At 35.8% G+C, this 13548-nt stretch overlaps 1 protein-coding gene across 5 annotated transcripts; it reads left to right on the top strand.

The window, feature by feature from the left end:
- The first annotated feature begins 7138 nt into the window (after positions 1–7138).
- On the top strand, positions 7139–12455 carry LOC116172330. 5 transcript variants are annotated; one of them, XM_031489525.1, is made up of 13 exons: positions 7139–7225; positions 7279–7408; positions 7463–7567; positions 7831–7945; positions 7994–8089; positions 8139–8559; positions 8610–8783; positions 8840–9455; positions 9514–9959; positions 10015–10333; positions 10380–11317; positions 11392–11900; positions 12280–12455. In XM_031489525.1, exons 2-11 carry the CDS (start codon positions 7288–7290, stop codon positions 10862–10864), a joined length of 2898 nt encoding a protein of 965 aa, XP_031345385.1. In that variant the 5' UTR covers positions 7139–7225; positions 7279–7287; the 3' UTR covers positions 10865–11317; positions 11392–11900; positions 12280–12455. The 5 variants fall into 5 exon arrangements, with proteins under 5 accessions (XP_031345385.1, XP_031345386.1, XP_031345387.1 ...); XM_031489526.1 differs by having other exon boundaries at positions 10380–10920; positions 11151–11900; XM_031489527.1 differs by having other exon boundaries at positions 10380–10895; positions 11126–11900.
- The last annotated feature ends 1093 nt before the right edge of the window (positions 12456–13548 follow it).

The following is a 13548-nucleotide window of genomic DNA, read 5'->3' on the forward strand; positions in this document are numbered from 1 at the left end:
CACCAAAAGGTAGCATGACCATTGATTTGTTTGTGGACTTTGTTGGACATTTAGAGAAATACAAAATCGCAGGACCTGTTTTACTAGTTTTTGACGATGCTGCGTGTCATCTGGATTATTCAATTGTTGAAGAAGCTGCAAAACACGAGATTTCCCTCCTGTGTTTGCCAAGCAACACCACCCACGAATTGCAGCCTCTTGACAAATCTGTATATCGGTCGTTCGAGGCACACTGGGATCAGCAGGTTTTAAAGTTTTGGTCTCTGCATCTGGATAGAGTTATAACAAAAGCTAGATTTAATAAGATTTTCTCTGTTGTATGGGCACGTTGTATGACACAGGAAAATATTACAAATGGATTTCGCGCAACCGGTCTTTATCCCTATGATCCCTCAGCTATACCAGATTCAGCTTATGCCCCTAGTCTCGTTACTCAACGAAATGAAGTTAGTAATGAAAATTCAGAGGCACTCATAAACGATGATAGTGAGTGGGACAGTGATGATGAGCAACCTTTAGCCAGATTAACTATGCCTCCAAAAGAATTTAACAACTCTTTCCAGGAAATATTACTTACGCCGGAGCTACCAAAAAAAGCAAACAAAAATCGTCGAAAGGCAATTAATTACAAAGCAACACGCGTAACAAAAGATCTTTTCAACAAAGGCATTCCAAAAGGAAAATCCAGTAACAATTCTTCTTCTTGCCCAGGACCGTCAAAGCCAACAGACTCTTCCAGTGATTCGTGGTATTGCCGGGTATGCAGGGAATCTGTAGCAAAAGACATGAGATGCTGTGCTTCTTGCAATAACTGGGACCATGAAGAGTGTGTTGGATACTCCCCATCAGATGACGAAGAGTATATTTGCGCATTCTGTGAATAGGGACTTAAATACGGCCCAAGGATATGTATTTTTTTTTATCTTACATTCAGCTTTTTTATTATTGTTTCTGTTGTTGTTTTTATTTCATGTTTTACGCCCAGTTTAAGTTTAAAAAGTGCAATTTAAGTTAAAGAACAACACGGGCCTTATTTTTCACGCTGCCAGAAATAAGGCCCACTAGTTGAATTTTTGAAAAAAAATTATTTAAAACTTGCTTTCGTTTTTTGGGAAAAATTTTATATTTCATTGTTGTTGTGCATAAGTGTTACTTACATTGACAATAAATTGTCAAGTTCCTGCATTTCCTTTGATGAATAAAAATTGATTTCTCTTAGGTGGGCCTTATTTGTCACATCTACCTTACCTTTAAAGTATACTGTTTATGTGCACCAGGAGTCGGAACGCAATCTTGTTCTCTCTTCGATTGATGTTTAAGTTGAAATAAGGTTAGGACCGCCCACTGCGGGCTGCTATTCGAATTTGAGTTGGCGAATCACAGGCGGTGTACTTCCTGCTGTTCAGATGTAGTGGAATCTGCCAGTAACCTACAGTCAAATCTAAGGAAGTTAAATACTTAGGGTTATCGAATCTTTCTAATATCTCGTCTAAATTCGGCGGAGAATTCCGATCCTCTTCAATTAGTCGATTTATCTGTCTTGCATCGAGACATATCCTCACGGCGCCATTGCCACGGTTGGGTTAACATAAGGCGACTCGGACCTTTCTATTTTTATTTTACAACATTCTATTTGTTTCCACGTCGGCGGCTTCCCTCCTTGAAAAGGGAATAGAGTAACTCTTCCTAAAGAATGGAACGTCCTTTTTCATCCAGAGTTCGCAGACGAAGTTCTTGACCAACCCCGGCTTGTCGGAGAAGATGCCCTCATACTGATCTAGTAATTCGTCTATCATTTCTTTTTCTTCGCTAGTTTTGTTTTCCATATTTACAATTTCAAGTTTGACTGATATGTAGCGCGAGTTATCTTGATTCACAAACTTGACGTAATAATCGGCGTCTTCAACCATAAATTTCATCTCCTTTCGGCTTATATCTAATAGCGCTTTCCTTTCGACCATCCAATCCATTCCGATAATCACCATTGGTTCCATTCTCTTCACAACTAGGAACTTGCAGTGTGACGTTCATATAAGTACGACACTAATTTTCATTCAAACAATTATTTTTTTCCTGTAATTTTTCAATTTGCAAAACAGAATTATTGCCTGCAGTCTTATTTTTCAAATCATAATCTCTTCATAGAGATATCTCTTGCCCTGTGACCCGAGACGTTCCTTCTCTAATCAAAAGAACAAGAAAGCATGGATGGTAAGTAGACTCATATTGTAAAATTTTCGCTTTATGCTGTTTTTCTGGTATAGAAGTAACAAAAAAGGGAAGTAAAAGAAAGAGAAAGCCGAAAGTTTCAAAACAGGTGAGGTTAGAAGAAAAGAAGCAGAAACTAGCAGAAAATCATTTCGTAAAAGAAGGATGTGACAGTTCAAAGTGTAAACTAAAATGCCATGAAAACATATCAGATCTGCATAGAAAAACAATTAATATTGAATATTGGCAGCTCGATTGGATTCAACAGCGTTCCTTTATCTTGGCGCAGTGTTCTAGAGAAGACGTTAAAAGAAGAACTTTAAAAGACGATTCCTCTCAGCGAAGTATGACAGTAAAGTATTATTTACACAATGAGACCGGCAAAAAAATTAACGTGTGCAAAATATTTTTTCTTACAACGCTGGGTTACGCTAAAAAAAAACGATGGCGTTGTGTTTAGAGTACTTTCAAATGCAACAACAATTAAAGGAACCATCAGACCTGTTCCTGATAAACGTGGTCGTCAACCGTCTAATAAAAAGATAGATAGAGAAATAGTAGCTCAACACATCGAGTCATTTCATCCTACTATCTCTCATTACAGAAGGGAGCACGCCCCAAATGTTAGGTATTTGCCAAGCGACGTGAACATAGCATTCATGCATAAGACTTTCTTCAAAAACACCCCAATATAAATATGTCATATGATCTATATAGGAAAATATTAAAAGATATGCATATTCATTTCACTAAACTTGGTCATGAAGAATGTGAAAAGTGCGAGACTTTTGAGCTTCACAATTCAGATCATCATAAGGATAATTTATGCGTTGAATGTGACATTGTTGTTCCTGGTCTCAACACATTAATAAAGCCAAAGCAAGTAGAAATAAATATAAAGAAGATGCCGACACTGAATTTGATAAAGATACTCTATGTGTATCGGCAGATTTACAAAAAGTAATTATGTTACCTCGGATAAATACTTTTAAATCTGTCGTATTTACAAAACGTCTAACGGCCTATCATGAGAGTTTTGTTCCAGTAGGGAAAAAGCAAAGAGATGTCAATGTTTTTTCAGTCATATGGCATGAAGCCATTTCAGGGCGCAACAAAGAAGATTTAACCAGTGCATTTTATGCGTTTTTTATGGAACACCGAGACAAAAAGGCAATTATTCTTTGGTTAGATAACTGTACGGCCCAGAATAAAAACTGGTGTCTCCTATCGTTTTTTGTTTACATGGTGAACTTAAGTAAAGTGTTAACTGAGACAATAGAAGTAAATTATTTTGAAGCTGGCCACACTTTTATGAGTGCGGACAGCTTTCACCATCAGGTTGAGAAATCGTTGAAATACCAAAAAAAGACGTATGATTTTCGTGATTTTACTACCGCAGTTGCATCAGCTCAATCAGGAAAAGTAACTGTCAAAGCTATGGAAATAACTGATTTTTATTTATGGAAGGATTTACATTCCGTACAAAAAGTGAACAACTTGGAATAAATAAACCAAAACCGATGTTAGCAAACATGGTGAAAATTAAAGCTACAAGAGGTAGTTTTCAACTAAAATATAAAACTTCTCATGTCGAGGAAGAATATCACGATCTCAACTTTTTACAGAGCACCGTCGTACAGAAAACCCAATTGGCTGAACCAATACGTTTGACAGAACCAAAGGGAATTGAAGACGAAACAAAAAAAAATATTGTGAAGAATTTAGTACCACTAATGCTACGCAACAGAGCTGATTTTTGGAAAAATTTACCCGTTAGGAAATAATATGTGTCCATTTTTTAATCAACCGTGTTTTTGGAAAGTAATACAATTTTGAAGTTGTTTTATTAAGGATATTTTAAAGATAATTTTATTTTATTTATCAAATTTTGTAGTTACTACGTTTTTGCTTAAAAATTATCTTTGAAAGTAACATTCCAATTTACAGTATGTGCAATTAAATCATCAAACAATAGAGAAATTTTATGTTAAATGAGTTTTTTTCAAAAATGTTACCAAAAATCCCCCAAATGACGCTAAACAATCCAAACAAATCTTTAAGGCATTTTTCAACAGACGGTTACTCAAAACTGACAATTTGCAGATACTGCTTTCTTAATTATGACGGCAGTATAGTCCTAATTAAATACGTGGCTTTAGATATTCTATCCCTGACGTATGCTGTGTATTTATTCCAAGTGAACTTGCCAATATTGCTCCTAATAATTTTGATCGTTAGCAAAGTTCGTAATACGAAGATGGTCAGCACCTACTTCAAGGAACCATATTGAACCAATATGACTTATCGGTCGTTATCAATGTTGTGAATATATTGCAACTCAACATTTAACCGGTTGGTCAACACCAGCTATATTTTTGGACAATATTCGCCCAATATTTATTAAATGCTTTTCTCAGTATTGTATTTATATTGCAAATCAATATTTAACCAATATTAGTATTAACATTGTACCTATATAACTGGACAATATTCAACCAATATTTATTAAATGCCACTGTCAATTTTCATTGCAATTCAATATTTAACCACTATTAATATCAACATTGTACCTATATTTCTGGACAATATTGAATCTACCATGTTTTATGAATATTGCATTATGATTGTTTCTATTATAGTACCAAGCTTGTATCAATTTGACCCTTTATTATTCACTGTTGCGTTTCCAAGATTGGGCCATCATTGAACTACTATATCGGGCCAATGTATAACAATATTCAGTCAATATTGGTTCAATAACAGTATTTTACATGCTGCCTGGTCGCAGGTTGAACATTTTCCCACGTCTAACTTAATTCTACATTCTCTAACCTACTTTACACACATACTTTCCTAGGACGCAATCATTCTGTCAGCAGTCTTACTCAATATAACAGTACTTACTATTACTTAAATTAGGTTGCAATATTATACAGTGTGATTATCTTAACTTATACCTTACACATGGAACGGAATACGTTTACACTTAATAGGGTGCCACCTGGAGATCAAACTACAATTGCTTCTATATTGCGAGCAGCAAATTCAGTAGCTTTCGTGTCCACTCCTGAAGGAAGTGTGACCCGTGTAACAGATTTGTTACAATCCACGAGAAATTTGTTTAGGAGGAGGAGAACCGGCTCTTTGCCTACTAATATCTATTCCTCGACCACTTCATCTACACCACCAAATACACCAAGACGTGGTCGTAAAAAACAAAGCACCTTCAAAAGAAAATTATTTCTTTTAAAGCTAGCAGGAGTAGGTTTTTACCAGGTCGTCATGAGCAAATATATTTGAAACGGAGAGGTCTAGGTCAGTTAAGTATATTTCTATTATATTTATAAATTAAAAGATGATGTATGAAAAACAAACCCTATGAGTATTGATAGACAGTGGGATCTGGATACCATTGTGAATAGAATGATACACATGTTTCCATCAAATATTCGAGAACTCCTTCAAATGGCAGGGTTTCAAATTAGTAAGTGTGATCGCCAAAAAAAACTGATTTTGCTACCACCAACAAATATTTCAAACGGGTATGAATTGGAGGATGAAATTGGTCAGGGTTTGATTGTTCTTGTACCAAATACCAATTTTCCATCAACTTCCTTACTGAGATTATAGGAGATACCCAGGGAAATACACAAACTCATGAAAACGAAGAAAATAGTGATTCAGATTTTGATATACGATCTGGTTCAAGTAAGTTTTATTTATTTTCTATGTAAGTACATAAATCGTTTCGAAAGAAATTAATATCCTAAGCAAATCTATACACTACCTAAAGTAAACCCGATTTTCAATACCTATGCTTATTTTTAAAGTTTCCCATTTTTAGCGCATTTTTGAAAAAAAATACGTTATTATAGACGTTATGGCTGACTGGCTGTCCAGCTGAGTTCTCAGCAATTACAATAGCTAGAGACTTCAAATTTGCACTAAAAGCTTTTTGCTGTAGTGTAGATATGCAGGGTCTGGTCTATTTTGGGTTAGATTACCCGTAAGATTGATAATTTAAGAAAATAATTTCAATTTCAAATGACGAAATCAAGATGAAGTGTCGAATCATGCTTTGTCAAATTGAGCATAAAAATCCCGTGTGCAGACTCAAGAAATCTCTGTACGGACTGAAGCAAGCTGACCGTAGCTGGTTCAGCACCCTGAATTCAGTTCTGCAGTCACTTGGAGCGATTCCTTGCAAGTCGGACCCTTGCGTTTACAAATGTCAACAGGGTTAATCCGTTTCTTTTTGTCGTTACTTACTTGGACGATATCATCGTCGGATGAAAATTTCATCATTAACCTTGGCAAAATGTTATCCAAGAGATTCGACATGAAACACATTGGCAAAATTGGATACTGTTTGGGAACCCGGCACAGGAACTACATACATCATACCCATATAGGTGTAGTCAAAATGAAGCAAATTGCAAGAAAATCAACATCGATAAGGACGTCGAACAATTGGTGAGATCATGTGAAAGCTGTGCTCTCATAAAAAAGAATCCCGAAAAGATACCATTGTATTACTGGGAAAAACCTTAAGGACGGCATACGAATCATAATATTGAACAATTTATAAAATTAGGCAACCAACATTACTAATGGTTCAGCTATTTCATACGTGAGGTCGCAGCGTGTTGTAATGTACCTTTTATTCTGTATTTTGCCTTGACGCAATAAAACACTCACAGTCTATACAGTTTTGTGTTCGTCTTTTGTATACGAATAGATTGTGACGCACATCAACGAATCCCGCATTCCATTCCAAAAATAAACCACTTCTTACACTGTTGCATTGTTTCTGCTTGTTGTGAGTTATAAATCGGTGGACTTGTTTGTATTGTTTTCGCTATTTACAGTATTGTTATTTTTTATTAAATTAATCGTGTTTTACATTTTTCGCGAGTGCAAGGTGAATAAATAACTTTTGAAGATTTACGAGTGTTTTCGTTTATTTGTGACTGAAAACTATTTTTGAATTATCACACTAGACTATTACAATAATTAGGTAGGTAAGTCATATATGTATTAGGTTCCACATCGTTAATTATGTTTGTACAGTTTTACACAATGGGAAGAACTAAGAAGTATTTGGGCACAAGCACTTCAAGAAATCCAAAAACAAACACACGTGCTAAGAGAGCGAAGGAAGCTTGGGTTGAACGAAGGAAAAAAGCAACAGAGTCTATTGGTAGTAAAGTAGCTCGTGAGTAGTTATGCTATAACTAATTTTTCTGTTGGTTAGAGCCAATTGCTGAGTGTTCCCATATATTATACACTGTTGAAGATAGGGACGAACCTCAAACAGCTACGGAACGTGTGATTTCAGATGTGGTGATGGATACTATGGGTAAGCAAAATTAAATGTTGAAAATTACTTCTTTGAGAGTGTGATTTATTGTCATAATAACAAAAATGTATCAGTCAATTTGCATAATTGTGGGAGGGGGTGAACAGTTTGCCTTTGCAAGTCTCATGAATGCTCATTCTTTGGGGTTGGCAGCCGCCCTTATTCAATTTTGTATTTTTGTTTGGGCAAAATTGAAGCAGGCCAACTTTTTTGTCTTTTGAAGAAAGGCAGGTAGGACTAAGCAGAGTTTGTTTTTATTATAGATACAACAGCCCGCAATGACAGCCAGAGTGATACATCCGACCTCACATTACTACCTTCGACTTCCACGGGTAAAGGATACGAGGGTACCGAATCATCTATTACGAGACCAGAATTGTGAGTAATAAAGTACTATGGTAAATTAAAATTAAATTGTTTTTTTAGATCACGTAAGGTATATCCAGGAGCAAAAAAGCCTACAGCAAGTGCTGCTGCATCCCGAAGTGAATTTGGCATTATGAGTTCTATGGAATATGAAAGGTATATTGGGTAATTTTAAAGGATAGTTTATTTTGAATTTTGTTTGAAGCATTATGTCTCATCAATTGACGGTGGAATCTGAAAATCCGCCACCTGAAGCAATAACGGGAAACCGAATTGTGGAAGTTGGGTATTTTGCACAGCAAATTATTAATGCACAATACGAACATATGAAAATCTGTACATTTGGAAAATTGCATTTGTATAATGAATACAATAGGGGAATGGGATTGGTGTCCTGTATAATCTTAAAGTGTGCATCATGTGATCGTGAATTTAAAATATTCACTGAAAATCCTAATAAACAAAGTTCCTCATTGATTGATCAATCAACAATGAATATAGGGTCTGTGTGGGGAACTATAGCTTCTGGAGGATCATACTCACATATGTGCGAATATCTTAGCGCATTAGATATTCCTGTAATGCATGGTTCTCTGTTTTATCAACTTGAGGACCAGTTAGGAGAAGTAAGTTGATTTGATTGTATCTTTTATAAAAATTAAATATCTACTTGTAGATCTGGAAAGAATCATTGTGGAAATCCATGAAGGCAGCTGGTCTGAAAGAAAAAGAAAATGCAATTGCCAATGGAAATTTATGTAATGACGGCATTCCATGGATAACTGTTTATTTGGATGGCTCCTGGAGTAAGCGGTCATATGGTCATAACTACAATGCACTTTCTGGCATGGTAAGTTGTGTGTGTAAACTTAATTTTGATTAATTTCAAGCACGTATGTGTTACAGGTTGCAATCATTGGCAAGTATACAAAAAAAATCCTCTATTTGGGTGTACGCAATCGATACTGCTCAGTTTGTGCACGAGGAGAAAACGAAAGTGCAGATATCAAGATGCACCATTGTTTTAAAAACTGGAACAAATCTGCTCCAGCTATGGAAGCTGATATGGTGGTGGAGGGATTTTGCCAAAGTGAAAATACGCATGGCGTGCGCTACGGTAAATTTATTGCTGATGGTGATTCTAGCACATTCGCTAAAATTAAAACAAATGTGCCATATGGTAGCACTGTTAAAAAAGTAGAGTGCACAAACCACGCCTTAAAAAATTATGGAAAGCATCTCCATAAAATAAAAAGTGATACCAAAATTAATTTAAGTGGAAGAAGATTATTGACAGTGGAGAAAATTAAGCTTTTAACAAAGCGGGCTAAAGCAAGCATTTATGAGCATGCAAACGCTGAGATGTCTGTGTCTTTTTTGAGAAAAGACTTAGAAATTGGATTTCTGCATGTCTTTGGCGATCATAGTAATTGCAGGGTAAATATATGTAACACTGTAGGCGACGTTTCGAACAATGCAGTTCCACAGTTAAAAGCGACTTCAATGTATGATCATATCAATGGTAAGTAAACTGAGTTTGTGTAAAAATGTATGTGTTTATTGAACATTTATACTTACAGGAGCTTTGGAACTGCTTATAAGAAAAGCTAATTTGCTCATTGAAAATGAAAATAATAATGCAGCAGAATGTTTAATGAATATTGTCTCTCGTTTTAATATGGGGAAGAGAGTTAATTTGGTGCAACGTGGATCATACGAAAGACGAGTTTATCTGGCAGCTTTGCGGTACAACAAAGCGTTTGAATGGCCTATTAGCCCTTGGAAGAATGTGACAGGTGCCACAATTGGTGAAAATTATCAACAGTTCATCAAAACTAATATGGCGATAAAAGATAGCAAAGTACGGAGGAGATTGGTCCAGAAAAAAGTTAGTCTCAAAAGGAAGAACATTGTGAAACCTGTCACAAAGATAGATACAACTGCTTATGGTCCATCAGCAGAACAACCAGAAGAAGAAGAGCAAAATATCGAAGAAGAATGTCAACGATTAATTCAACACTTGCATGTAAATTTTAAAAATAATGTATTTAGAAATAGAGTCTACTTTTTGTGTGCCATAGGTGGAGGAGAATGAAATCCCTGCTATTGCTGAGGCAACAATGGGACAATTTTTTAATGATGTGTACATAAAGTTCAAAGAACGGCGCCTTACTGCATCAAACTTCGGCAGAGTAGTTAAACGAAGGCCGTACACTCCTTGCCACGGAATTGTCAAACAATGCCTGGGGAAAAATATTTTTAGCACGGAAGCTACAGAGTATGGCATTTCCAAAGAATCGGTGGCAATAAAGGCATTTGAAAAGAAGCAGAGTGTGACTGTAACAAACACTGGATTGTGGATACATAAAGATTATGGATTTTTAGGAGCATCACCAGATGGTATGTTTTTAAATTGCTAATTTTTTAATCAACTTTTTTGCACTAGGTCTTGTTGGTACAGACGCCATCGTGGAAGTGAAATGTCTGTACTCTTGTTCAAAATTGGAGGAAACTGATTTGGAAAAAATATTACTTTTAAAAAAAAACACCTGTTTGCAACTAAAGGATGGCAAAATATCTTTAAACAGAAGACATTCTTATTACTATCAAGTACAAGGCACCTTGAACATTACCAAGAGGAGCAAATGTTATTTTGTTGTTTATATTAACGATGCAGTTCCACTCTACATAGAGGAGATTGAAATAGACATTCATTTTTGGGAACATGAAATGGTGCCAATATTATTAACTTTTTACAAAATGTGTATTGCCCCAGAAATTATAAGAAACAATATCGGGAAGGGAAAAAAGTGTGTTGATCCACAATACATAATAGATGCGATAAAAAACCGTGAAGCACAGTTGATGGAAGCGTGTAAGAAGAAGCGGAAAACCAAAGCAGAAAACCTCGCAGAAAACAAAGAAAACTAATTACACATGGCTCATATCTAGCTTGCTGAACATAGGCCCTTAATTGGATTCCCTATGTCAGTTTCAGCTACAATCCTCCACTGCCTGTACAGGGAATCTCCAAGATATAAACTTTATTCCGGAATCACAGCTAGCTGGCTGAACGTGTAGGCCCTTGATTGGATTACCTACGTCAGTTTCCGCTAAACTCGTGAACTGCCTATATACAGAAAATCTCTTAAAAGTAAGTTTTGTTCCGGAATCATATCTAGCTTGCTGAACATAGGCCCTTAATTGGATTCCCTATGTCGGTTTCAGCTACAATCCTCCACTGCCTGTACAGGAAATCTCCAAGACATAGACTTTATTCCGGAATCACAGCTAGCTGGCTGAACGTGTAGGCCCTTGATTGGATTACCTACGTCAGTTTCCGCTAAACTCGTGAACTGCCTATATACAGAAAATCTCTTAAAAGTAAGTTTTGTTCCGGAATCATATCTAGCTTGCTGAACATAGGCCCTTAATTGGATTCCCTATGTCGGTTTCAGCTACAATCCTCCACTGCCTGTACAGGAAATCTCCAAGACATAGACTTTATTCCGGAATCATACCTAGCTGGCTGAACGTGTAGGCCCTTAATTGGATTCCCTATGTCAGTTTCAGCTACAATCCTCCACTGCCTGTACAGGAAATCTCCAAGACATAAACTTTATTCCGGAATCACAGCTAGCTGGCTGAACGTGTAGGCCCTTGATTGGATTCCCTACGTCGGTTTCAGCTAAAATCGTGAACTGCCTATCTACAGAAAATCCCAAAACTAAGTTTTGTTCCGAAATCATGTCTAGGAACTGCCTGTATAGAAAATATCTTAGAAGAAAACTTTATTGTGAATTTATGCCAAAGTAAAGCTAAGCGTGAGCCCTAAATTTGATTCCCTACATGAGCTCAATATGCACATATGCCCAGTGGGACAATAGGGCTGAAATTGTTGTTTGTTACTCACGAGAGCACAGTGATCAAATAACAACATTTGGCGAACACCCACTTAAAAAAAAAGGTAACGAGCCAATGACAGTACCTCTAGGGTGGTTTGGAAATCTTGTTGATATAATAATTTTTCGAAAAACTGTTTATTGTAAACAATTTTTGTTATTATATATCATTATAATCAATATATCATTTGCTGTTGACAATATAATCATTTTTACAATATAAGAAAGGAAGTAGCAAAGCGAAACTACATGCACTCCAAATTAATTATTATACTACCTATACCTACTCGAAAATATTGTCACTAGCAAGTATATTAATAATAATTTTATATTAATTAAAATTGAGCCCACATAACAGTATTGCGTACAATTATTATATTTTGAACCAAATAGTAATAGATCATCCTAGTAGATATTACCATATCTGTCTCATTTTTTTTACAGAGCTGAGAGCAATGTTGCAATGCAGAGATGCGTTCCGACGTACGAGTACATGGCAATCATTAAATGCGACAGTTAAATACTTTCTGTATTACTTAAATCAGTTAAATCTATGTTCAACATTTATGTTTGATGCCTACATTATAATATTAATTGTTTTTATCTTTTCAATAAACATATTTCATAAGTACAAATTCATCATTTTGCCGTAATAACCATTCTTCGCCAATCTCTTCGTATCATTGCTCCTGTGATCTAACGTTCACTGGCACTAGAACAAAGTAATGGCCACCTTAATAAAAAGAAAGACTAATTATTTGTCACAGTAAACAATGTCTAAAAAATACGATAAATTTAATGATAGTGGTATTCACTTGACGATTGGAATGTGAAAAAGACACAACTACCATCCTCGGAGGTTAAAGGTTTACTGAGAACAACATGATATCAAACTTCGTTCCAAAGCAAGTACCATTTTCCGAAACATGAATTGGCTTCGATAATACAATTGTCAAGTGGTTTATTAAACAGGCAAAGTATGGTAGGTACTGTTTCAAAGTTACTTGTTCATTATAATTACAAATCCTATGGTTAGTGATTACAAAAATCACTTCACGTTTTTCATTTTAAGGTTTTAGAACCCTGAAATCTTGATTTGAAGTGTTTATGTATGCCTGCTTAAACGTGGCAACGCCGTTTATGAAACTACCGTTATTAATAGGTCAAGGCATTGTGTTGAATGGGTGAAGGTCGCGCAGTTGGCTACGAACGCGGTATCATTCTTAACAGTGCCATCTAGAAATAAATGGCTAGACTACTGTTGCTTCCCGCCATTTTTTGATACGTAACTGTATAAAAATACGATCTTTGAGAATGACTCCCGGATAAATTAGTGGATTTTGACCGACCAAATTTTCAATATTGACAGAAGAAGAGCAGCTTTAGAGCGACTATACTTTAAAATTCAACAATTGCTTAAAATAAAAAATAAAATGTGTCGTTTTATTTTATTAATATTGTACTACTTATTGTCTTTCTAAAAAAAAAATTATATAGTCGCTCTAGAGTAATGCATGTAGAATTTATATTTTCAAAAACCACCCTAAAAAATGATTGTATAAGCCCAGGAGTCATTCTCAAAGTTCGATATAATTTCCCATTGCAATTTGGCAGTGGCGACCTCTATTGGTTCTCATGAATAGTATGCCGTCCTTAAGACAGTTTCGATAAGATTCATATGGACTATGCAGGACCGTTCCAGGGTTATCATTT

Source organism: Photinus pyralis, unplaced genomic scaffold, assembly GCF_008802855.1.
Source record: "Photinus pyralis isolate 1611_PpyrPB1 unplaced genomic scaffold, Ppyr1.3 Ppyr1.4_LG5, whole genome shotgun sequence".
Classification (NCBI taxonomy): domain Eukaryota; kingdom Metazoa; phylum Arthropoda; class Insecta; order Coleoptera; family Lampyridae; genus Photinus; species Photinus pyralis.